The sequence below is a fragment of the Rhinoraja longicauda genome, chromosome 23, assembly GCF_053455715.1.
Source record: "Rhinoraja longicauda isolate Sanriku21f chromosome 23, sRhiLon1.1, whole genome shotgun sequence".
Classification (NCBI taxonomy): domain Eukaryota; kingdom Metazoa; phylum Chordata; class Chondrichthyes; order Rajiformes; family Arhynchobatidae; genus Rhinoraja; species Rhinoraja longicauda.
This window is the reverse complement of record NC_135975.1, coordinates 10,747,237-10,774,633: the sequence shown is the minus strand read 5'-3', so window position 1 is coordinate 10,774,633 and position 27,397 is coordinate 10,747,237. Positions and strand designations below refer to the sequence as shown.

The 27,397-nt window shown below is 40.3% G+C and overlaps 1 protein-coding gene across 1 annotated transcript; it reads left to right on the top strand.

Annotated features, from left to right (window-relative positions):
- Window positions 1-82: 82 nt before the first annotated feature.
- On the top strand, window positions 83-26,457 carry cdhr5-rs (cadherin-related family member 5, related sequence). The gene is made up of 17 exons (XM_078420131.1): window positions 83-163; window positions 4,704-4,817; window positions 6,228-6,398; window positions 8,002-8,210; window positions 8,790-8,852; window positions 11,252-11,344; window positions 12,218-12,304; window positions 13,548-13,658; window positions 13,872-14,042; window positions 16,551-16,641; window positions 17,268-17,374; window positions 17,820-18,020; window positions 19,646-19,777; window positions 19,993-20,071; window positions 21,223-21,410; window positions 23,749-23,769; window positions 24,739-26,457. The coding sequence occupies exons 3-17, from the start codon at window positions 6,332-6,334 to the stop codon at window positions 26,377-26,379; spliced, it is 3,261 nt and encodes a 1,086-aa protein (XP_078276257.1). The 5' UTR covers window positions 83-163; window positions 4,704-4,817; window positions 6,228-6,331; the 3' UTR covers window positions 26,380-26,457.
- Window positions 26,458-27,397: the final 940 nt, after the last annotated feature.

The window sequence follows — 27,397 nt, the reverse complement described above, 5'->3', positions numbered from 1 at the left end:
AAGGCAACTTAATCTTTAAATGCTCAGCAAATGGAGGAAGTGAAAGAAAAATATCTTCCTTTTAAACATTCAAAATATTTGCTAATTGTTAAGAGCCAGGGATATCCACAAATTTCTGCTGAATAGCAACTCAACAGTGTTTCTCCAGGAGTGATTGTGAGGGGTAAGTGAACTTTTTGTTTGATTGCAGCAGATTGAATTTTAAAGCTGGAACTGATTTAACTCACTAATTATTTCTGATTGTTGTTAATGTGAGAGCTGCATAAATTATTCATTCAGCTGGGATTGTGAGTTAATTTCGACGAGAATGTATTATAAACACGTAAAAAGGTAATCACGGAATTCTCAGCAACTAAAAATGGAAATTCTGACCCTGATTCTTCTCAGTCACATCTGTCCCCACAAAACAGTTGTGAACATGAGAGACTTGCGTGTCGGTATTCCACAGGAGGGTGTGGAGGAGGTGTTGTGCAAGGAAGGTCCCTGGAATATGCTAGTAATAACAATTTTCCTGGCTTTGTTTCTGTGATCACAAAAAGATCCAGCAATGATTTGGTATTTAAACAGGTTCCCGGGAGTGTGTCACCAGAATCTGACTATTTATGAAAGGGTCCATTGCACTATCATCAGTACAAGGGTTCACACGAATGTATCTATACATGCAGGGGGTCCCAGAATAGAATTAATATTCACACAGGGTCCTGGGTTGCATCAGTTTGCACAGAGGGTCCATGTGTGTATCGACATTCACAGGGGGCCTCAGAAGTATATTTGTATTCCCAGAGGGCCCCGAGTGTGTATTCAAGTATCTCAATAAGATTTCACATGTGTATCAGTATTCACCGAGGATCATGGAAATGTATTAGTATTCACAGATTGTCAAAAAAAAATATCACTATTCACAAAATGTCCTGGGATAGAATCTGTATTCACAGTGTGTCTCAGGTGTAAATCAGTAATCACAGACTTCCCAAAGTCAGTTTTCACAGGCGATTTTGTGAATTATTCCGAGAACCCTGAGCATGTATCAGCATTCACAGATTGCCTCAGGAGTCTTTCAATATCCACGGAAGGTCCTAGAGGCATCCAAATTCATAATGGATTCTGGCATTGTATGAGTATATTACTACTCACAGAAGGTCATGGAAACATTTCCATATTCTCAGGGAGTCTCAGGTGTACAACAGTATTCACAGAAGGTCTCCGGAGTATATAAGTCCATAGGGTCCTTTCAGGATATCTCTAGTCACAGTGAGTCTAAGTAGAACGGGTAGTCTAAGTCTAAGTAGGACTGCCTCAATATTCTCAAAGTGTCCCAAGTGAATCAGTGTTCTCAGAGGCTCCCAGTATTAGTGGCGGGCTCCAGATGTGAATCGGTATTCGCAGAAGGGCCAAGTGTGCTCCATGTTCAGAGGGGGGCCTGGGAACATGTTGGTATGCAGAGGGTTCCGGTAGAACTCATATCAGTACAGGAGGTTACCGGCACTCACAGGGATTCAGGGCAGTATCAGTCTCCACAGCAAGTTCTAGAAGAATCCCAGAAAGATATCAGCTTTCACAGAGCATTACTGGAGTCTATCAGCATTCACAGAGGATGCTCGAGGTAGTTCGATATTCAAAACGGGGTCCTGGAATGAATCAGCATCCACCATGTGTTCTGGGAGAATAATCAATATTCACAGAGGATTTTGGTATGCATCAGTTTTCACAGAAGTGTGACAGTATCTCCCGACCTGTAACAGTATTCACACATGGCCCTGGGATCATGTCAGTGTTCACAGCGGCCTCTGGGTCAGTTCGTTTTCACAATGGGTCCTTCATGTATCAACATCCTTAAAGGGTCTCAACAACATATCTGTAATCACAGAAGTTCTGGAGTGTATCTATGTCTGTGTTATGGCAGATCGGGTAATGGAAAATCACAAATCACCACCAAACTCTTCAGATACAGATTAAAAATTCGCTCTTTCTCTTATGTGGGAAAAAAGAAGCAATTAAATACAACATGTGAAAGTAACAACAAATGTCAATTTTTGGCAAGAGTCCATTTTGTAGAAAATTGCAATACGGAGAGTTGGATTGGAAAGCAAGCCCTCCATGAAGCAGGGGTGTTCTGTACTCACACAGCCTGTAAGTTATCAGTTTCTCAGGCATCTTGGCCGTGTGTCAATGTTCAGAGTGGCCAGGCCTGTAGCGGTACCACAGGGGAGGGAGACATGAGTGTATTCCCAGGAGGGTGTCAGTATTTACAGGGAGTTCCGAGAGTGTGTCAGTATTCACAGGAGATTGAGGAGGGTGTCAGTATTCATAGTGGGTCCTGGGAGGATGTTAGCAGGAGATCCTGGGTTGCTGGGAAGTAATTAGTTTTCATGGTGAGCAGCGAGAGTGAATTCACAGGGGTCCAGGTATATTTCAGTACATTGACCATCATGAATGTATGTCAGCTTTCAGAAAGTGCCTCAGGGGTGCAACAATAGTCATAGAGGGTTCTCTCATTTTTAGAGAATCCTGGGAATTAATCAGTGTTCCCAGGCCCTAGGTGATCTCAGTATTCTCAGATAAGTACATGAGTCTTTCTCAGGGAGTGTATCGTTGGAGTGTGTCAATAGTCATTGAGGTCCCGATGTTTCCATCTATATGCGCGCTGAGTCCCAGGACTACATCCAGATTCACAGAGTCCTGGCTGCTTATCTGTGTTCAGCAAGAGTTCTGGAAGAATATTGGTATTTACTGAGTGATCTCTCCCCCAGTGAGTATTAATACCTGTGAAACCAGTGAATACTGATACAGAGTAGCTGTGAATATTAGTATACCTACAAGAAACATCATGAATGCTGATAAAGCTGGTGGGTCACTTTGTGAAAGTAGATACTCTCGGGGAACCACTGTGAATGTGAGGAATGAAGAGAAGCTTCAGTGGTGTTTATTCCATATGGTACAATAGAACTTTATTTATCCCAGCAGGGAAATTGATCTGCCAACAGTCATAAAAACACAAAATACATGAAACATGAAATTAAAGTAACGACTGGAAAGGATTGGGGATGTGCAAAGATTTGGGGGGGGGGGGGGGGGGGGGGAGCGGGGGGGCGGAGGGCGGGAGGAAGTCAGTCTCAGTCTACATCACGGCAAGGAGGTGGCTCAAGAAATCGTGGACGCATTGGTGATTATTTTCCAATGTTCAATAGATTCAGGATCAGTTCCTGTGGATTGGAGGGTAGCTAATGTTATCCAACTTTTCAAGAAAGGAGCGAGAGAGAGAGAAAATGGGGAATTATAGACCAGGTAGCCTGACATCGTTGGTGGGGAAGATGCTGGAATCAATTATTAAAGAGGCACATTTGGATAGCGGTAAAAGGATTGGTCCAAGTCAGCATGGATTTATGAAGGGGAAATCATGCTTGACTAATCTTCTGGAATTTTTTGAGGACGTGACAAGTAAAATCGATGAAGGAGAGGCAGTGGATGTAGTGTATCTAGACTTTCAGAAAGTTTTTGATAAGGTCCCACACGGGAGGTTGGTGAGCAAAATTAGAGCACATGGTATTGGGGGTAGGGTGTTGACGTGGATAGCAGACAGGAAGCAAAAAATAGAAATAAACGGGTCCTTTTCAGAATGGCAGGCAGTGGAGAGTGGAGTGCCGCAAGGCTCGGTGTTGGGGCCGCAACTGTTTACAATATATATTAATGATTTGGATGATGGAATTAGAAGAAGCAAGTATGCGGATGACACAAAGCTGGGTGGCAGTGTGAGCTGCGAAGAGGATGTTAGGAGGTTGCAGGGTGACTTGGGCAGGGTGACTTGGACAGGTTGAGTGAGTGGGCAGATGCATGGCAGATGCAGTTTAATGTAGATAAATGTGAGGTTATCCACTTTGGCGGCAAAAATAAGAAGGCAAATTATTATCTCAATGGTGTCAGATTAGGTAAAGGGAAAGTGCAACGAGACCTTGGTGTCCTTGTACACCAGTCATTGAAAGTAAGCGTGCCGGTACAGCAGGCAATGAAGAAAGCTAATGGAATGTTGGCCTTCACTACAAGAGGATTTGAGTACAGGAGCAAAGAAGTCCGTCTGCAGTTGTATATGGCCTTGGTGAGACCACATCTGGAGTATTGTGTGCAGTTTTGGTCTCCTAATTTGAGGAAGGACGTACTTGCTATTGAGGCAGTGCTGCGTAGGTTCACAAGGTTAATCCCTGGGATGGAGGGACTGTCATATGAGGAATGATTGGAAAGACTAGGCTTGTATTCACTGGAGTTTAGAAGGATGAGAGGGGATTTTATAGAGTTGTATAAAATCATGAAAGGACTAGGCAAGCTTGATGCAGGAAAAATGTTCCCAATGTTGGGAGGGTCCAGAACTAGGGGACACAGTCTAAGAATAAAAGGGAGGCCATTTAAAACTGAGGTGAGAAGAAACTTTTTCACCCAGAGAGTTGTGAATTTGTGGAATTATCTGCCCTAGAAGGCACTGGAGGCCAATTCACTGGATGAATTTAAAAGAGAGTTGGATAGAGCTCCAGGGGCTAGTGGTATCAAGGGATATGGGGAGAAGGCAGGCACAGATTACTGATGATCAGCCATGATCACAATGAATGGCGGTGCTGGCTCGAAGGGCCAAATGGCCTCCTCCTGCACCTATTTTCTATGTTTCTATGACAGAAGGGGGAGGAGTTGTACAGTGACGTGAACATTCTGAACAGGAATTTTACGATGGAGCACATGGAGAAATACACAGAAGTTGCTCCGAAAGAGCCCACATGGCACAAGTTGAACATGATAGCATTTACCCTCCACAGTTGCTCTCCTCGCAATTGGTAAATACCTTTTTCTAATGCATTATCAACAAACATCAGCCATCTTCCATCTGGAGTCGTTGCACCCTGTAATGCAAAGAGCCCATTCCGCCCATTATACCTGGACCAGCCCCTTGAACAACACTTATTTGTCCAATCCCTCAGTTCTTCCCTATAAATGCACTAATTATTCCCTTTAAGTCCCATCCTTTCGATTCTTGCCACATTTTAATTCTCCAATGTTCCACAGAGAAATGCATAAAGCTCACAGCACAATGACTCAACTCAATTGCATTGCCTTAATGTCCACCCTCACTGCCCACTGACCATCCATCACTGCCCACTCACACTGCCCAGGCAAACTATCCAGCACTGTTCACCCTTCATTTCCATTCTGACCATCCATCACTGTCACCTTCACAACCCATCCCTCCCTGTCTACCCTCACTGCCCATTCTGACCATCCATCATTGTCCACTCTGACTATCCATCACTGTTCAACGTCAGTGCCCACCCTGACTGGCAGTCTTTACTGTCTGCCCAAATACCCTCCAAAGCTAGACCTCTCTGCCTGTGTCATTCATAGTAGGATTAAGATGTGAAACCTCTATTGTGCCTAAGAAACTGGAAATACCCTTGCAAAACTGTACTCTGCTTAGAACACTGTGTGGGGCTGTGAAAACAGCTCACCAAAAGACTCCACAACAAAAATAAACAGAGAAAGTGAGCTGGGGCACGTACAGGTGATCAGGAGGATGCTAACACATTTAGCAGTGTCATTGGAGGCCACATAGCAACCAGGAAATTGTCCATGGTGTATTTGCATCTAAATAAGTCATGCATTAAGACAATAGACAATAGGTGCAGGAGCAGGCCATTCGGCCCTTCGAGCCAGCACCGCCATTCAATGTGATCATGGCTGATCATTCTCAATCAGTACCCCGTTCCTGCCTTCTCCCCATACCCCCTGACTCTGCTATCCTTAAGAGCTCTATCTAGCTCTCTCTTGCAGAATTCCACATATTCACAACTCTCTGACTGAAAAAGTTTTTCCTCATCTCCGTTCTAAATGGCCTACCCCTTATTCTTAAACTGTGGCCCCTGGTTCTGGACTCCCCCAACATTGGGAACATGTTTCCTGCCGCTAACGTGTCCAACCCCTTAATAATCTTATACATTTCGATAAGATCCCCTCTCATCCTTCTTGATGATGTCATTGAATGATGTCATCACACATGTGACATAAACATCCTACCTTCCAAATTGTAGTCATTGTTGTTGGCCTGTAAGAAAGTACATACATGTTCTGAAAGTGTCTCCTTGAGATAATTAGGGTTAAACCCACCACCTCTGGGCATCTCCAAACATGCTTCACCTTCTTCATCCCACAGATATATTTTAATAAACTGGTCTTTTTTTCTCTCTTTCCAGATTGAGGTGTGCGTGGCCAGGTTTGGCAGTGATTCTGAGAAGAGAGCAACAAAGGATATCTATACACTGCCACATTTCAACCCCAACCCTTGGATCGGGTCACTATGCTGAAGCTATGGATGTTTATTATGGGCATATTGTTTTCTAGGCTTGCATCAATCCTCATGGAAGGTAAAAGAGACTCTCCGCTTCACTTAGAATGTTTTAGAAAAGAACATAAATGAAGAAATCACCTGCGTTTATCCGAAGACACCAGGAACTGTAGATGCTGGAATCCTGAGCAAAACACAAAGTGCTGGAGGAACTCAGCGGGTCAGGAAGCATGTGTGGAGCGAATGGACAGGTGATATTTTGGGTCGGGACCTTTTCAATACGTCATCAGTCCATTCCCTCCATAGATGCTGCCTGTTTTCGTAAGCTCCTCCAGCACTTTGTGTTTTGATCTGCATTAATACAGAACTTGGCTTGGCTTATACAGATGTGGCTTTTGTAACTCCTGAGCCATTGAATTGCAGTTTCTATTGTAATGCTGAAAATACAGCAATTTGTGTAGAATAATATACATGAACAATGAAAACATGAGCAAATCTCCTGTTCAGTGAAGATGTTTGAAGGATAAACATTATCCAGGATTGTGGGGAAAATCCCCTGCTTGTTTTCAAACATGTCACAATCTTTTCCACCTGGAATAGAAGAAAGGGACAACTTTTAATATCTATATTGAAAATTTTGAATTCTGGAGGGATGGTTAATGTTACAAATGCAACAAAGATTGTAGCTATGGAGTTGTTTGACAATAAGGATGAACATTTTAAGTTGAGGCAAGCTCATAAAATGCACAACCTTTTATTTGCTAACCTACCTTCAAATCTTACCCTGTCCAATGGGATGAAAGTGAAACCCAGAACTATGAGAAGCCCCTTCAACCTGTTGAATCCATTCCATCACCCAGAGATCATGGGGTTGTCACTGCAGCCCTTCATTTCATCTCCTTTAATAGATTTGTCTTGCTAACAGCTGTCCATTCAGATTTTGAAAAGTTAATGAAGCTTAGCAGCCATTGAATTTCACTCTTCTACCAATCTCTTCATTAAAGAAGGTTTCCCGACTCTCTCTTGAATGTCCTGGATCTTATTTAAGGGTTATGTTCCCTTATCTAACTCTCTTCCACCAGCAGAAATGTTTATTTCTCTCTACCCTTCAAATTCTTTCAAAATCTTGGAATTTCAAATAGACTATCAATGAACTCTCTCCCTTCTGGGTTTACCAAGCCTGCTTTATGAAATAATATAAACTTTGCAGTTTTGACATTGTATCAATATATTCTTACTAAGGTATTGTACACTGTAGATATGAAATTCTCTCCCCAAAGCTGCCTGGTTAGTTCTTTAGTGAAATTACTTATCACCAGTCTGCATCAGCCAGCAATTTTCCCAGGATCATTGGTCAAATTATGAGGTCACTCGTTAGCTATTAATTTCCAGTGTCTGCCCAAATCAGAAAACTAATCACTGATCTCCTGGTAAAGATGGGACACATTTTTACTCATCTCCACTTTATAAAACACTCATAAATGTTACAATGGTTTATCAAGGATTGCAAGACTAATGGTAATCTCCGCCAGTTACTGCCCACTATTCAATGCCAATCACTGGCCATTAAAGCCACTCAAATCATCAACCACAATACATCATCTGTCACGGGCCACTAATCTCACCCAGCAGGTAGCTGAATGCTGTAATGTGAATTGTGAATTTATTGTCATTTACACCAGGTGACCTGTGCTCTGGTGGGCACGATCTTTCCATTGATATTCAAGAGAATAGTCCGGATGGAACATTCATCGCAAGACTCGACGTGAATGGCAACCTGTCCACTGAAGAAATACACTTGAATTTAACAGGAACAGATTTGGAGTGGTTTCGAATGGAAGAGAAAATCATCAAGTTAAATGTGCTGCCCACCAAACCTTTGGATCGAGAGGTACAGATGGGGGATGGATGGAGGACTCTGGGAATCCCGGCACGGGAGATTTGAAGTTTCGAGAGTAACTGATCCAGTCAAATTATGCAGGCAAATCATTGGTGAAGGTAGAAGATCTTGGAAGTATACAGTAATACATTGACCAGTTAAAGAAAGGTGTCATTGTTGGTATTGTTGTTTTATTTTTTCCCCCTTCTCTGTGACTGGATTGAAATCTATGAATTCCTTGACCACGGTAAAGGTATTGCGTGTAATTCACATGGACTGCAACAGTTTACGTAGGCAGACCGCCACCTTCTCAACAATATGTAATAATAGGGAATAAATGGTGGCCTTGCTGTTAGTGCCTCATCTCATGAATAAATAAACTTAAAAGATATTGCATGAGCAATATAACTGAGATTACACAAGGCCTGACCTCCAGAGGCATCATAACTCCTGATAGGGACCATTGGTTATGATTTTGAGAAAGGGACACAAGCAATTTGTACTCAGTCTCCGGAACAGTGAATATGTTGGTTTCTGAATGTGAATCCTCCTCTTACCCTAATATTCAGCATCTTGTGTTTCTTTTAACAGCTACTGACCACACCTCTTCTCTTTGCCACAATAACCTGCACTGATGTTATTTCTTCAGCTCAGGTATATGGATGTCTGCTACCTTATATTAAACTTGTAAATACAGAATATTTTTTCTGTATTTATGCCTGTTGCTTTGAATAAAATAATTGGTATGAGATTTGGTGTGATGTGATTAAGTTATAAAAAACGATTGGCATTTTTTAATTTGACCTAGACGAGAAGAGCAATTTATGTCTCTTTCTTCCAAACTAATGATGCTCTGTATCAATAATACAAGTTGAGACCTGTAACTATTGGCTGCGAAATAGGCATTTTATGCAGCTACCACTGCTTAATTCATTAGTTGAAAATAGTGAAGTTCTAGAAACTGGTTACCAATTTCTAAATACATTAACCTAATTGGAACCTAGTGGAAATGCTTAACTTGTTTCACATTCATTTGAATTCTGCTGCACCTGATGTATGGGAAGTATCAAGTGCTGGGAATCTGCTTGTCATAAGGATCAAGTAATATACATCAACTTTTCTGCTCTGTGTAAATCTCTTTCTGAGATGTCTATTGTCTTTCAAGCAACATCTGCTTTTTTCCCTTTTCTCTCATGTGTCATAAATACACCTATATTAAGCACTTTATCTACTCCTGACAGTGGTGAGCTGCTTTCTGACTAGACCGGATAAAGGAGTGTCTCCTGGCTTTCACTTCGATTGATCCTTCATTTCAGTATCCCCAGCATATGATCTTTTTTTCTCAATTCTCAGATGTTGTTTTCCCTTGTGACCGCAATGCACTCCTTCCACTCTGAATTGGTAGTAGCTCCATTCGTACAAATTGATGGCATGACTGCCTTATAGAATACAGAATATGGGTTCGCTTGAAGCAACCAAAGATACTATTGAAAAGATAGGACAATTAGATAAACAACTAGTGGATCTGTGGCTGCGACTCGCCTGCAGTCTGTCTCTCTTTCTTCTTTGTCTTATCGTTAATGTTAGATGTATGTAATAGTCTATTTTTAGTTGTGTATTAAGTGGGGGGGGGGGGTGGGAGAAACTTTTTTAAATTTCTTTCTTCAACGGAGGCGCGACTTTTTTTCCATGTCGTATCTCTGTTCGCGCTGCGGCCTAACATCGAGGAGCTGGGCAACCTGCAGCTGGGATGGACCTCAAGGGCTCCGGTCACAGAGCCTGTGGACTCGCGGAGCTGGCTGGCTTTTGGGGGCTGTGGTGGCACAGCAATTGTAGCTGCGACTCGACTTTTGGAGGCTTCGGCTGTGGGGCCTGTGGTCTGTAACATTGGGAGCTCACATGTCCCTGGTTGGCGACCGACATTTCGGGAGCTCCAGCCACAGCAGCTTCATCCGCCCCGAATCGCAAGGCTTGAATCGGCCCGTTCGCAGGACCTTTCATCGCTCGGCACGGCTCAGCTGTGGGATCTTCCATCGCCCGGCGGGGGCTTCAATATCGGGAGCATCGATCGCCTCGATGCAGCAGTTTGACTGCCTGAAGAAGCAAGGAAGAGATAAGGCTTTTTTACCTTCCACCACAGTGAGGAGGTGCCTGGAGGTGCACTTTGATGGATGTTTATGTTAAATTTATGTGTAATTGTGAGTTTTGTTTGCTTTTTATTATGACTGTATGGTAACGACATTTTGTTCAAACTTTTTTTTGAATGACAAATAAATTCAATTCAATGAGGAAATTTCTTTTTAATGCATAACGTCAATACATTCTGGATGCAGTGGCTGAAAGTGTAAGGGGCAAAGAGGAACTGAACAAGTATTTAAAAATAAAATATTGATAGTGATTCTGAGAAAACTAGTGAAATGCAGTTGATTAGATAGGGCTCCCAATGAACCAGCACTGCGACAGTGGGCTGAATGGCCAACCTCTGAGGTGTATGATTTCCTGTTGTTTTCATTGCCAGTGCACTTCTTACTTCCTCTTGTTCCTGTATTTCATTCTACAACTTTCCTCCTCCTCTCTTTGTAACTTCTTACCCATTACTACACCACAAACCTTCCTCGCTTCATTAGTCAGTCTTTCTCACACTTTTAATGCCCAAACTTTTAAAACATGAGGTAGATATTTTAAAAAGCATTACCTAATCTTCTCTCGTTTTAAATCAACCATGACTTTTGTGTCTTGGAATTGTGAAAACTTACAGATGAGAAGTCGGGAATGGTGCCGACATTGGTTCTTAGAAAGGCGATATTGCTTGGTGTCACATGTCTGCATTTTGTCCACAAACCTGCTACTTCTTTCATCTTCCATCACTTGCCCAACTTTTTTAAATAATTAATTTAATTAGTTTCTACCACCTTATCAGGTATGATGTTTCCAATCCCAACAACTCACAACTTGAACAAAGGAAAAGAGGAAGATGGGTAGAATAGCAGTGAAATTCATTCTGAAGTGGTATTTTATTTATAGAGTCAATAAATGTTTCTGTATTTTTGAAGATTCATCACAGGTTAATGGTACAAGTCCTTAACGAAAATGATAACTCGCCGGTTTTCCTGAAAGAAAGTGTTCAACCACTCAACATTAGTGAGGTGAGGAACTGACCTTGTCTTAAAACCTCTGTTTTATTGCTCGTTAAAAAATAAAGCACTTTCATAACATCCCAAAGTACTTTATAGCTAATGTGCTACGTATTGAAATGTAGTCACTGCAACTTCACTGCACTGCATAACTTCAACAGATAATTTATGTGGATCAAAATTCTATAACCAATATGTTTTTTGAAGAAGAACCATTATTTTATTTTGTCAACCTGCAACCTGCAACCTGTAAGGGCACTCTTCAGAGACTGAGAACACAGTTTGATCTAACTCTCTAGTGTAGCATTGAGCCAACTTTCAGGTTAAAGTTAAATCAAATATTTGTTCACCTAACACAGCTGGATATAAAAGATGCTGCAGCAATATTAGAAGTGGGGTGAGAGAGTTTTCCCTGGTGTCATGGCCAATACTGATCTCTCAATGAAAGTACATGAAATAATCTGGTCATTATCACATTGCACACTATATTTCCAACATTACAAAAGAATATGTTTCAAAAAGTATTTTTTGGCTCCAATGCACTTGGAAATCCCCGAGGTTGTGAAAGACCGTACATAAATGCATATTTCTCTTTGAAATCAAAAGAAAATTCCAAATGCTGGAAATCTAAAATAAAAAACATAAAGTACAGGAAATATTCAGCAGGCCACATCTTTGGGAAGAGAAATAGAGTTAATACTTCAAGTCTGCTGAGTATTTCCAGTATTTTCTATTTTTAGTTATTTTTGTATTCTTCAAGCCTATGGCATCAAGTTTCACTTCAGAATAACTACTCCTTAAAAATTGTCATTTCAATGTCCCAAAGTTTTGAAATCATCTTTAAACTGTGTTTTTTGCTCCTCCTTCTCCTTCCCCTTCACACAGCTGACACCTATTGGCGAGATTCTCTTCAGGTTGCAGGCTCATGATAAGGATGGTGATGGCCTCATCTACATGGTTGACAGAGCATCGGTAGGTAAAAGTTTACGCCAGTTGAGACTGACACAACTACCTTGCAAAGTAGCAAAATAGGTCCCTATATGGGAGTAGTAGTTATTTAGCATTAATAAGCACAGAATGCTATTTGGCCTATTAAGCATATACTGGCTCTTTGTAGTTACCAATTAGTACCATTCCCCTGGCTTTTCTTGTGTTCCCTTTTAAACTATTTATTTAATTTCCTTTTGGAAGTTACTAGTCTACGTACTTGCTTTGACTATAGTCAGATTTTAACTATTTGCTTTGCTCTTGATCTCTCTGAATGCTTTGGAAATTGTCTCAAATTTGTATATCTGTTAGCTAATGCTCCAAATGATAAAATGTATCCTTATTTAGTCCATCAAAACTCTTCATTATTTCAAATATTCACAATTACGTCTCCTGTTAACCTAATCAGTTCTGAGGATGATAATCCCAATTTTTACTTTTTTTTTTCCATAATCAAATGCCCTCATTGCACACATGGCAAATTGATCTTTAGAAGACAATAAACTCGAATGTTGCTGAGGCTTTTAAATGTGATGAGGTAATAATGAAGGTTTGAAAGCAAGGATGTGAGGCTGGATGTTTTGCTTCAGATCACAGGTGCAGAGTATGCAATAGAATAGTGTGCGTTCAATTGTCAGCAGGTTCACTATTGTTTGAAAGCTGCACTTCAAAACAATCAAAGTTGTGCCAACAGATTAAAGCTTGTTTTAGAATAAGTGCAGAGAATAACTTGAAGTTGGATCTTGTCACTTGAGACATAAATGCAGGTGCAGAGGTCATTTTCAAGGTCCAGCACAGTACTGCTGAAAGATGTCTAGCCGACTGCTGGAAAAGCCCATTTTATGTGTCCCCACAAGCATTTTACTTAAATTGGAGAAAGGAGAATCCACATTTGCTCCTGTCTATTTGATGGCCTTGGCCTGTTGTTACTGGAAGGATCGTTCCAACAAGATAATAATTTCAATAAATTGCTGTTGAGGAGTAGGAATGTATCCTTCAATTCTACAGATTCGCCAGCATGCGATCACTATCCATTCAAAGTGGAAGGGGGAAAAAAGGCCACAATAATCTCAAAGCAGAAGAGACAAGAAAGGTTGCAATGGAAAAGGAGAACAAGATCCAGTTCAGAGGCCAGCAGGTTGGGAATCTAATGGGTAGGTTTTCTGTGTCTACCTGCACGCAGGCGGACAACTGATGTCTTTCATTTTATCAATGTCTAACTTTGTAGAAAGATGCAGAATTCTTCAAGATTGACCTACCAAACAGTGGGAACATCCTTCTGGCCCAACGCCTCGATTATGAGAGCAAGAAAGAGTTGGATCTAAAGGTTTATGCTATGGTATGAAAACTCATTTACCTCATATTATCTTTGTTCCAATGTGATTTTGCCCAGTTTGCTAATGTAGAGTGAGCACAACTAGTGCATTGAGCTCTGTAGTTTCTTCTCGAAAAACTCCAGTAATTCCTAAGAATGTACCTCCTGACTTAGTTGTACTAACTGTCTTCGCACTGAAAATGTTTCTTTACCCTCCTAATAGTATCTTTCACACAGGAAATGAATACCGAGGAGAAATACAACGCAACAGCAAAAGTGACCATTAGTGTGTTGGATGGGGATGACCAATATCCAAGATTTCTTCCATGCAAGTTTGTGTCACACGGGAAGACCAGAGTCTGCGTCAATCCAACCTACACAGGAAATGTCACGGAAGCAAAGCTACCAGTAAGGGGGAAATAATGCCAATGGGGAAAGGGTCACAATGAATGTTGAAATTTTGAAATCTCGTCACAGGATCATCAGGACTTCCAGTTTAAATAACCATAATCTTAGCAGTTTCCTTTATCGTCTAGAGATACAGCATGAAAATAGATCCTTCAGTCCGTGCCGACCAGCGATCCCCAATATACTAGGGACAATTTACAATTTTTATCGAAGCCAAGTAACCTACAAACCTCTCTGGGTTTGGAGTGTTGGAGGAAACCGGAACACCCGGAGAAAACCCATGCAGTCATGGGGGGAATGTACAAACTCTGTGCATACACCTGTAATCAGAATCGAACCTGGATCTCTGGCGCAGTAAGGCAGCAACTCAACCGCTGCGCCACCATGCCGCCCCTCAATATTCCTCCTCAACATATTCCTCCTCAATACCCGCGTGAGGTTTACAGAATTTCATGTCCATAATCTCCCAGTTAGTGCTATCAGCAGAACAGTCATAAGAATAAAACTTATGCACAACTTCTTAACTTTTTTTGAATACTTATTAATTAACTAACATCATTTTGAGTAAAACAATCTCTAATAATAGACAATCATCCAATTGGATAACAAGGAGCCTGTTTATTTTCCACCTCCTGTGAGAAGGCAGGAGAGGGAATGTTTCATGACCACATTTCAAGTGACCAACTGCAGTTCTGCAGTGCAGTGGTTCATAGCAGGTCTTGTACTGAGATCTCCAGGAATATATCTTACTGGAGTAAAGACCTCAAGTAGAAATGTCTATATGAAGTTTCTATCACCGAGGTAGTCTACTGCTGCAGATTGTTGGGTTGCTGTGGTCTGATATAAGTTGGTGCTGCAGAAGCCCATCAACAACAAAAATTCTAATTTAAAAACAAATCCCATTAAGAAGGCAACAATTCAAAAAGGTGTCAAATTAAGAGAAAGAAGTATTGTTAGTTGTATTGTATTATTGGACTATTTCTAGCTATATTTTCACGGTCCATTAACATCCATTACAACTATAAATATTTGTAAATGTATACTCCCAGATTCCTGTTGCTCCTCAAATTAACTTTAAATTTTTTTTTTCCAAATAATATGATCTATTTTTCTGATCTAAACACACAATGTTTGATGTCTCTGGATGCTTTCAAGAGAGAGTTAGATAGAGCTCTTAATGATAGTGGAGTCATGGGGTATGGGGAGAGGGCAGGAACGGGGTACTGATTGTGGATGATTGGCCATGATCACATTGAATGGCGGTGCTGGCTCGAAGGGCTGAATGGCCTCCTCCTGCACCTATTGTCTATTGACTTTCCAAAATATTAATGGTGGGGGTAGGAGGGGATTGGGGGGTGGGGGGGAGGGGTGTTTGCACAGTTAGCAGTGCCATCTTTCAGAACAAATATTAAACCAAAGTACTGTGTACTCCCTTGGTGAACTCAGTAGTTCTATGGCATTATTTCAAAGAGCAGTATTCTGATTAATGTACACTGATGAGCCAAAACATTATGACCTGATGAGCCAAAACATTATGACCACCTGCATAATATGCTGTTGGTCCTCCGTGTGCAGCTCCATACACAGCAGGGTGCGATGCACTGTGTATTATGACACATTCCTCCCATGGCCACCATTAAAATTTTCTGTGACACAGTAGACCTTTGGTCGGTTTGGACCAGACGGGATAGGCTTCGTTGCCCTCGCGCATCGATGAGCCTTGGGCACCCAACACCCTGTCGCCAGTTTGTGGTTTGTCCCTCCTCGGACCACTGTCGGTAGGTACTCACCACTGCTGACCGGGAGCACCCCATAAGCCTTGCTGTTTCAGAGATGCTCTGACCCAGTCGTCTGGCCATAACAACTTGGCCCTTGTCAAAGTCACTCAGGTCTTTACTGCTGCCCATTTCTCCTGCATCCAACACATCAACTTCAAGAACTCGCTGTTCACTTGCTGCCTAATATATCTCACCCCTTGACAGGTGCCATTGTAACAAGATAATCAATGCTATTCTCTTCACCTGTCAGTGGTCATAATGTTTTGGCTGATCGGTGTATCTCTCTCAATATTGACATGCAGCATGTGGGAGGTTGCTGCGCAAAATGCTATTTTATGAGTAATGGAAATTATGACCTTCAAATATTATTTAGTAAGCGGATTTTGGAACATTGAGGTTATAAAAATAGTTCTATAAATGAAATTGAATGTTTATTCTTATTTTGCATAAAACATACAATCTCATTCAGAGCCAGATGGGTATGTGAACTGGGCAATGCAACTGGGATGCAATACAAGCTGCTGTTGCAACGATGGATTTAAGATAAGGTGTTGGGATTCAGCAGAGGCAGGTTACCTCGCACATACATGCTGGAGTTCACCGAACAAAAAGGTCATAAAATGGGAATTGTCCAATTCCGAATATTGATTGGTTGGATGTTGACTAAAGTCTTATCAGCAAGACAAGTATTCACTTTCTTTGCGGACTTCAATTTTTTTGTGTGTTACAGTATCATGCTCTCCAGCTCTCCCCAGGACCCTTATCAGCAGAAGATGGAGACAAGGGACTTCGGACACAAGTTGCATATTCAATTCTCACAGGTCTGAACTCTGAAAGACAATCAAATCAGTCTAAGTGACGACTCTTTTGCTTGAAATAAATCTGAAAATCATGTCATAGTTTGGAAGGCAGGAAGTCTAACAGGGAATGCTATAAATGCAAGCGTTTGGGTGAGGATGGGGCGAGGTCCAACAGAGGTGTGCAGGGGTGAAGTCAGGTGGAGTGCTCAAGTGGTTACAGCTGAATGTAAAGCTGTGATAGCATTGGGTCGGTGGAAGAGCTTGGATCTGGGAATGGGAACACTTGGATCTGACATCAGTGGTCCAATCTCAGCAGGTGTGCTCAGGTCTAATCTCAGCGAGCATTTAATGAGTTCTGGCATTGGGGGGATTCGGGTAAGATCTCAATGAGTCAGCTTGGTCTAGCAAAAAGAGGGAGAGCTGGAGTCTGGCCTCTGTTCAGCAAAGAGAGTTGAGGTCCAGTCTGAAGGATAACTGAGATTCAGCAATGGGAGAGATGGGGTCCAGTCTTGGTGGTTGAAATTGGGACTAACAATGAGGAAGATAGGAAACCTCAGCAGGAAAGCCTGGCCACACACACAGTACATTTAGTGGAACAGGACCAGTTAGAGACTGGGCTAGTTCTCACTGTTCCTTCTATTCTTCAGGTGGCGATAATGGTAGATTTGAAGTCAACAATGTTACTGGAGCGATAATGATGAGGTGGCCAGTTCGGAGCTTGATAAAGACCCCCTTGTTCTCTCTGACTGTCATGGTAAAGAAAATATAATTAATGATTATTTCTGGCTTTAAACAGAATCAATGTGACAATGAACAATTAGCCTTTTTTGCAGTTGTTTTTCTTGAACACTGGCACAGTATTGTAGTAACTCAACAGCTCAGGTAGCATCCCTGGCGATTTTTGGGGTTGTCACCTTTCTTTAGTCTGACCCACTGAGTTATTCCAGCTCTTTGCGTATTTGTGAGGCACTAAATAGTCACTGGCTATTCCAGCACAAAAGAAGACAGTTGTGGTTCTGGAAGCCAATCATCTCAGGTGCAGGACATCTCTGCAGGGCTGGCAGCATCTGTGAGTCGGATCAAAATGATTGAGTGTGAAGGGAGAAACATAGGTAATATAGTTAAGAGTAAGTGGAGGCTGTAAGTAACAAGAGAGACAGAACCTCCACAACATTACATGAATGTTGTTTTATTTCCAGGCCTCCCAAGTTGATGATCCTACAAAGTACACAGTGACAACAGTGCAAATTCGTGTTTTGGCCCAGAATCGCTATCGGCCACAGTTTAATGCCACCAAGTATGAGGGATTCATTCAGGAGCAACCAAACCCATTTGCCGTGGTAGTTACTTACGGCAATAAGCTCTTACTGCTGGAAGCAATAGACCAGGATTTTAAAAATGTGAGTTAAATTATATTTTTGTTGAATATACTTCTTCACTCATGATGAAGTGTTGGTATTTAAACGAAACATTAAATTTTCCTGCTGTCAGAGGACATGTTTAAGATTGCAAGGCAGTTTTAAAAGACTGTAAGGAATCTCTCCAAGTCTTATATCCAACGTTCACCTGCAGGGGACTGGGATACTAGAGGGGAGGAAACAATTATTCAATTGAATGGAACCGTTATCATATTCAATCTCACAGAAAGATAGCTAATGTGAACAGATCTTTGAAAAAGCCACCCATTAGGCAAATTCACCTGCCTTTCCCAGAGATTTCGTTTTGGATTCCATGGGTAAATTGGCCTGTTTCCGTGCTGTATGACTCCATGATCCTAGTGGAGAAAAGTTTTAAAAATAAATGGATTTAACATGCTGTCACCTCAATACACTGTAGACTGTGTGTTAACTAACTTCACCCTTTCTCACATTCTCATGTTAAGATACCTCACGATGAATCTTTCATCCTGACCCAATACCAAGCCACTTTAAAAAAATCAATCATCTCATTACCATCTATGGGAGTTTATTGTCCACCTATCACCTTAACACCTGTCACTGAAAGGAAGCATGCAGGTACAGCAGGCAGTGAAGAAAGCCAATGGAATGTTGGCCTTCATACAAGGGGAGTTGAGTATAGGAGCAAAGAGGTCCTTCTGCAGTTGTACAGGGCGCTAGTGAGACCACACCTGGAGTACTGTGTGCAGTTTTGGTCTCCAAATTTGAGGAAGGATATTCTTGCTATTGAAGGCCGGCAGCATAGGTTTACTTGGTTAATTCCCAGAATGGCGGGACTGTCATATGTTGAAAGGCTGGAGCAATTAGGCTTGTATACACTGGAATTTAGAAGGATGAGAGGGGATCTTATCGAAACGTATAAGATTATTAAGGGGTTGGACACGTTAGAGGCAGGAAACATGTTCCCAATGTTGGGGGAGTCCAGAACAAGGGGCCACAGTTTAAGAATAAGGGGTAGGCCATTTAGAACTGAGATGAGGAAAAACTTTTTCAGTCAGAGAGTTGTGAATCTGTGGAATTCTCTGCCTCAGAAGGCAGAGGAGGCCAATTCTCTGAATGCATTCAAGAGAGCTAGATAGAGCTCTCAAGGATAGCAGAGTCAGGGGGTATGGGGAGAAGGCAGGAACGGGGTACTGATTGAGAATGATCAGCCATAATCACATTGAATGGCGGTGCTGGCTCGAAGGGCCGAATGGCCTCCTCCTGCACCTATTGTCCATAACACATTCCAACACTGAGATACTTCAAGGATTTATAATCTTAATTTCTTAGACCCTTTGCAATGCTGAGTTACATGATCATGAACCTTTCACTTCAACTGAACTGCTGCAGTGTTGAGATACATAAGCGTAGACTTATCAGTTATCACCATGACCCATTTCAATTATAAGATAGTTCTCCAAAACACATCACATTGAGGTAGTGACCAGAGATGTTCACAGCCCAGAATTTACTGTCCAGGACTCAGTGAGTGGATTATGGAATGGCAGCAGTGGGGAAATTCAACTATTCACTCTATATCAGTGTGAATGCTTATTGTTTGATTTTGTGCCCATGTATTACCCCAGGGGAGGAATCCAAATATTGTCTACACCCTGACATATCGCTCCAATCACACACAGCTGTTCCAAGTCACACAGGAAGGACTCTTACTAGCTCGAACAGATCAGCTGCATGCACCTGAGAAATACATGTTGCAGGTAAGGGTTCAGTCCAGCCTCAGCACTGAGGTTAAGACATAGAACATTCTTTCTCTACCCCCTTTTAATGCTATTCTTTAGTGTCCTCAGTTTGCATTCATTTATTACTTGTATGCAACTCAACTCAGTGGGGAGAATGGCAATTTGCTCTCTCTCCGACTCTTTTCATAAATCGTTACAAGGACAATAAACTTTGGTTTAACTTGTCTGTACAGCTTGTTGGATCTGACAAACAATCAGGGGACATGGTCAGCACAAGAGTCAAAGTTGAGATTCTTCATTCAAGTCAGCCAGGTAGGCCTGTCAATAAAATTATAGATCAAACCTGCTCTATCAATATATTCGTATATTTCCAGGACCTCATAGCTGGGTTGTTAAACTGGCAAATGTTTAAGTTGTGCTGGTGTTTAGATCGATTTGAATTAACATTTGTTGGAAATAATTCATGTTATTCAATACCAAGGAGCACAGATAATAAGAACCACTCTTTAGGTGAGAAACATACAGAAGGAACTAGTTGCATGTCCTTGCACTACGAAAATTATAGTCAATCTGACCAGGTTTTTTGTGATAGAATAACAGGATGGCATAAAAACTAGAGCTACGAGAGAGAGATGCCAGAGAGGGTAGAACAGAGGGAAGGCAAGCAAGATGGTTAATACAGGAATACAGAGAGAGATCAAGTGTAGAAATATTTTTAATTGTAATTATGCACTGTTCTAAATAAGCACTTAGCGTGCCTACTTTGGACAAGGGCGCATGGAATGTCTTCCCCCTTCCATTTATATTGTTTCGACCAGTTGTACAACTCACTATCAATAATGAAAGAGATAATTCCAGAGTATTTCAAAAAAGCTGTCCAAGATTTCATGGTATAGGTGGTCACTGAAATATGTCAGGATAACTTCATGATCTTGGCTGATCGATGCAATCAGGACGAAAGGAGGTGCTTCAATATTGTGAATGCAAACAATGTTGATTTGAGATTTTCTGGCTAATTCAGATGAAAATAAAAGATTCCAATGTAATACTTGATAAAAAGCAGAATGATTGTCTACAGTCATCATTACACAAAGAATGTTCAACTGCTTCACATGGAATATATTTGCTTGCATAAGAGAATCTTACTTTTACAAGTAAGAGCCCCAAAGTTTTGAAATGTGAAGTGACACGAAAATTGTTATAAGAAAACCTACAAGACTTTCAAATCTTGTCTCTAACAATCTTAACCAAGAAAACTTCACGGAAAATTTGAATAATGGTGATGTTCAGCACTTTTAAAAAAATACAATAATAAGTTTGTTTCTAGAGCAAGATATTACTTTGCTTGCAAGTATTAGAAAACACACAACCTTCACAAAATAAACTCTAGCATTTCTCCCTGGACTTTAGACACATCTTTTATTTTTTATTATATAATGCATGATTTTTCCGTTGATATGCAGTTCCAACTGGACTTGCCAAGGAAAGCAGGAAGTACAGTTCGAAGGAAATGGGGCTTGTGGGAGGAATCACGACAGTATTAGTTATTTTCCTTATTTTTGCACTTGTTCTACTCATACATAATGGAAGAGAATGGCACAGGCAACGCAGACATGGGGGCACAATCGCCATTGAACAAAACACCAATGTGGTAAGATATCTAGATTAAGTGTATCTGCGAGTCTTCTATTAAATGGTACTGACACATGAAAGTCTGAACAATATAGGATGGAGGGACAATTAAGGGAGATCAAGAATTCCTCAGTTCAAGCAAATATTGCACTTGAGTTGGAGATGACATGATGACCCTTGCTTGGTTTCAACACAATGAGGCTGAATGCTATGGACTTTTTGGAGGAATAAGAGAATGTTCAAAAGAGAACTAGCCATTGCAGTATCAAAATTAACAGAGCGTAATTATTTTAATTTTTTTAACAGGACCATTATTTTAATTTTATTTTTAACAGGACGAGAGCATACAGCACCCCAAGTTTTAATATGATCATAACTGAACTTCCACAGAATTCCCAACCTTTTAAATAACGATTTTTTTGGATGTGAGCATCATTGTCAAGGTTTTGCTTTCAGATAGTAGCGAGGATCCTAAAAAATTGCTACATTCCTTCTGGTGAAGATATTTGTGAACTAGATACCCCATTACTTCCTAATTCATATAAGCCACCCAAAAATGATCAATCTACAACTTGAATATTATTTAATGACTGCATTTCTGCAGCATTTAGAATTCCTGTGAATTAAAAAAAAATCTTAATCCAAATAGCTGACTCGTTATCCAGTGAGTGCAAGCACCAGTTCCCTATATGCATCAAATGGGAAAACATCCTCTTAAGATATATTCTGTCAAGCTCACTAAAAAAAATAATGTGACATAGAGATCCCGTTTCATCCTTCTAAACTCCAGAGCATATAGATAGGCCTACATTTCTTTCTGTGAATCACATACAAAACCTTCAGAATATTATTTAACTTTCAACTTTAAACTGTTTTTCCTTGGGTTCCTAATAGAGTGGATAATTTCATACTTCTTTACATTAATGGTCTGCCGTTTCAACTGATCTGTGTCCTTCGTGGTCTCATAACATTTCCTTAAGCTTAACATATCAATAATGTTTGTACAGTCAGCAATATTGGAAAATGTACATTTATTTATAGTATCATGAAAGGCTGTCAAAATGGCAGATTAAAGACAAAAGGAAAGAGAAAATTTGTCAATCAGATTCCAATCCAATATTGTGGCTTTTTGCTCTGAAAAAGATTGTGAGGTGATCTGATTAAGGGCTTTAAAATAATAAAACAGTTTGAATATTTCTACGTGGTGTAACAATGATAATCACTAATGAATGAATTCATAATGGGATTAGGGAGAAACTTCTTTGCCTGGATAATGGTCAGAATATTGAATGTGGCACTATAAAAATTCGTTAAGGCCAGTAGGATACATGCATTTAAGGGAAACATACATAAGCTAATAAGGAACAAAGTAAAGAGAAATTGGGAACATTTAAGACTCAAACAAAACTGTAGAGCTAAATGATCTGCTTCTATGCAGTACACTAGATGTTTCCTGAATGATTGCCCTTTGATTTGTGGAATCCGACTCCAATCTAATCCATATTAATTGGATGAATCATTTCTTTACAACAATTCATTACCTCCAAGGAATCATTTGGATCTCATTTGCCCATGGCATCACATTGTCCACATTATATTCTATCTACCATGAGTTTACCCATTCATATAATCTGATTAATTCCACTGAAGCACAACCTTTTCAGTCAACAATGCCACCGCTTTTGTTTCATTGGCAAGCATGAATATATCATTCTGTGGACATTACTGTAGTTTTACTTATTTAAAATTCTCACCTGCCAGAGAACTAGAATATTAATATATAATTTATTAGGAAATTAGGTATTAGAAAAGTAACCAGAGTCCAGGATGATCTACAGACAGGGATTTCACTCCACATATATCAAAGAATAAGCAGTTATCAATTACCATATTTCACGAGACATAAATTTCATAGTTACTCTAAAGTTGCAATCTATTAATTAGTCAAACTAAGAAAAATGCCTACTACTGAATCCAGAAAATAACTAGAAGCATTTGAGTATCAATGATTAAGTTAACTAAGGTTTAGGTGAACCAATAACTCAGGATAGTTGAGGTGCTTTAAATCGTGGTAGGGAAATGCAATTGTTTTTCATGCAATCATCCCAGACTGGAAAATAGTTAAGTCTGTGATTTATGCTACCTCTGTCATTAACTATGAATTGCCAATGTAGAATGTGCTATTTGGAAACACAAGGCTTAGTGAGAACCAAATTCCATATTTGTGCAGGATCAAACAATCCTTTGTCCAAGAATTACTGAAAGTGCAACAATTCATCTGATTGGAAAATATGACTTACTTTCTCTTTTTCTGTCTCGGCTCATTTTCTTTTCTGTTCACAACTCGGTGTCCTCAGAGCTTAAAGTGGTTCCAGATGGTGAGTGTGTATTTATTCTCTATTCTTCCAGAGTGTGACAATTATTAGTGACTGATTATTTAGAGGATGTAGTACGTTAGATATCTACGTATAATTCACCAAATCCAGTGGGGCTCTGTGTGGGTTTGGAGATTGCCCATAATCAAGGTTGCTGTCTCGAATGGACTGCAAAGGTTCTAATCCTCATCTAATCAAAGGATTCAACAGAACACAAGTCAGAATCAAATTAATTTATGGTGTGTTGTTTTTGAAATTATCATCTTCAACAAAATTGTGAACCAAAATGAATCCAAAATAAGACAAGGCCTCACCCTCATCAATGAAATGAATGCTTGAGGGGATATAATTGAGAATAAAAGAATCACCAATAGTGAGTTGGAATTGCAGAGGCGCTTGCAGAGAAAAATTATCTGGGCATTATGTATTGTTTATTTTATTGGGGTTGATATGCTGCAGCAAATTCTCTTCTATGGTTAAAAAAGTACCAAATGGGAAATGTCCATTTGATACACTAATCCTGCTCTCTCCACTGTCTTTTGTATTTATGTACAACGATTGCTTTTCCCTATAAGAATTCTACAATTTTTCAAATCTCCGGATGATTAATTTTTCATCAGATTTCTTGATCTATTCTCTTTATTCATGAGATTCTATGACTATTTCACAATGATTTCATATTCATGGAGCTCTGTACAGAAACCGTTAATCTGCAACTGACTCATTCCATAATGGTTGAATGTTGAGGAAACATTTATGTTGAGCCGGTGCTGTGTATGATCAAGGTAATTTTTACAGAATGGAGCTCATGGATATTGTGAATCTAACTTGGACATAACAGTGAGTCATATACCTGTCAATTTCCAAGATAAGAATGTTTTTTTTAAATTACAAATGGCAGGAAAAAGATAAAATATTCTCACTTGACTTACTTTACCAGCATTTCTCCTTTGTTTTCTCTCTGCGATTCAGAATAACACCAGCAAGACCTTATCATCTTACAGTAATCTGGCCTACACAGATGAAATGTACAGTATTGGCAAAGAGGAATCCAATAATGAACGTGCCACAAATAATCTGGGGAGAATCCCAAACGCACCACTTGATGCTGCACAAGAACCAGACAGTGTGATCAAATCTGTATTCACTAATGGAAAACTAGTGCAAACTGCTGACTGCGAGTCCATGTGTATCAAAAGTAATTTATTGGCTAAAGAAAGTCATACCAATACAAAACATCAATGTTTGGAATGTACGAGTGAACAGCACAGTGTACTTGGGGATTTCTCATTAGGAATTGATCTGCAATCAGCAACCAGTGTCGAGAAGGAGTCAGGAAGGGATAACATGGAGAAGGGGACACAAAATGAAAATAAGGCAGATGTTTCTGAATTCATAAAGGAAACAGCTTTTGAAGAAGCAAGACATTTGCAGGCTATGCTAGGAGAAATTGAATGTTCAATAGAAGAGGAAGACTGGCCATCAAATTCAGCTGGAGAATCTAACCATGTAACCTGTACAGCAGAAGGACAAGAGAACCAAGTAACTGCAAAGCAGAAAAAAGTAATGTCCCCACCAGAACAAGAAAACCTAGTGACCACACAAGGACAAGCACACATAATATGTTCAGAAACAGCAGGTTCAGTGGATCAAAAGGTACAAAATGTAATCACAGATCATGTAATAGGCACAGATTACACAACAGCCATAGTGCAGCCATTAATTGCAAGGCAACCACCAGCCAATGTGCAACTGGGGAATCCATTGGTGGTTCAGCATCCAATATCAGAGAACCCAGTGGAACATGATGTCGTGTCAGTGGAGCATCCATTAACAATACAGCACCCAGAGGAAGTAATGTCTCAAGAGTCAACAGACTATCTGCTGGAAACGAACTGTCCAGAGACAGTGGAACATATAACAATTACAGAGAAGCCAATGACAGGTGAAATAGCAGTTTGGAATCCTGCAGCCATGGTGATAGGATTAATATTTCAGTGTCCAACAACAGGAGTGACCATAGAGATGCAAGAGGGTGGAATGGAAGGCACGGTAGTAAGAAAAACATCCAATGAGACTGCAAATGTTACTGCAGAAGATCCAGTAGCCACAGCCACAAAATGTTCATTACCAGAGGTGGCTACAGATTGCCCGACTGTAGAAGTGGCCAAAAACAGACTAACAGAAGGACTGGTTATTGAAGGCCAGTCATCAAGACAAGTGATTGCAGAGGATACAGCTGCAGGAGGGTTGACCATGATGGGTACAGAGGAAAGAGTACCTGTTGAGGATCAAATGAAATCCAAAGACAGTTCAGCAACAGCAAGAAAAGAGGATGTTTCAGTGACGGCTCACAATGACCAGCCTGCAGGAAGAACAGGTACAGAAATGTCAGTGATAGCCAGCATTCATTCATCAGCAGAGGAAATTAATGCAGAAGCTCGAGAGCCAGCAGTCAAAGCAGCCAGACGTGGTTCAGTAGTTACAAGTCCAGCAGTCATGGATTACTCAATAGATGCTGCAAGAGAAAGCACTTCTGCAACTCCATCAGAGAATACTCCCGATATTTTTTTCCATTTTAACCAGCCTACAATGAGGAAACAAGAACTCTAAGACCTTGTTCTTCATTGGACAACATTCAGAGTGATGCTGAATCAGCTACTTTATATAGAGAGAGCATTGTAGAAATGACTTAATGGTGATTAAACAACAAAACAAAAACAATTGAGTAACTTTGAAGTATGACAACACTTAGGATTTCCATTTATTTTGTTTTTTTTAATCAATACATTTAGCCTTCAGATTAAAACTAGTTGATTCACAAGCTTGTATTGGGTTTGGTGGGAAAAGACGAGAGAATAAAATTGTGCATATTACATAAGGATATTACTTACATATTACTTACAATTCTGAAATAAATGACTAAAGGACATTTTACAATATTTGGGCTGATGTGCATAGGTATAACTAACCTATTTCTAAAGAGCACATTAGGAATATCTGAACACATTTGGGAATCATTTCCCCAAAAATATTCAAGTCTCTGAATTGTATTGGGCAATATTTATAAACAAAATCCTCAATGCATTCTTGTCTTTGATAAAAGAGGTTGAAATTGTGTTGACATTCCTCTTTCATTTTTAACAGAAGCACTACACGCTATGCTTAAACAATGGGCTCAACTACATTTGTGTTTGATCAGGGTAAATGTGAATACAGTCCTTTAATTCTAACCTGAATTTAGTTTTATAATCTCTTCCAGCTGGTAAAGGATATTACTTTAATCTCTTATTTCTTGCTCTGTTGAGAGAACACTCCACAACGAGAAGAATAATTTGATAGGACTATCCTCGGAACTGTTCATTTATCACCCCACATCCATTTGTGGTGTTCCTCGAGATATTCCACCTGGCAGCTTTAGTAAAGTACTGTATGTGGGAATTTCATTCATTGAGAATAGTTTGTTGCCCAAGTGGCTGCCACCCGGTGGTCCTTGAAAAGGAGTTTAATGCTCTTCCAATCCCGCTATTGGGAATTCAGCCCCTAATGTTGTATCCACCAATCCTCTGAAGTGCTCTACTACTGGAACTACTCACACCATAAATGAACGTCCAGTGTTCTATTGATCCCT

Bases quoted from the DNA above. Each gene is read 5' to 3' on its own strand.
- cdhr5-rs (XM_078420131.1), top strand. From the start codon at position 6,332: ATGCTGAAGCTATGGATGTTTATTATGGGCATATTGTTTTCTAGGCTT. The intron at 11,345-12,217 runs GTGAGGAACTGA...CCCTTCACACAG, and splicing joins AACCACTCAACATTAGTGAG to CTGACACCTATTGGCGAGAT. The intron at 21,411-23,748 runs GTAAGATATCTA...CGGTGTCCTCAG, and splicing joins TTGAACAAAACACCAATGTG to AGCTTAAAGTGGTTCCAGAT.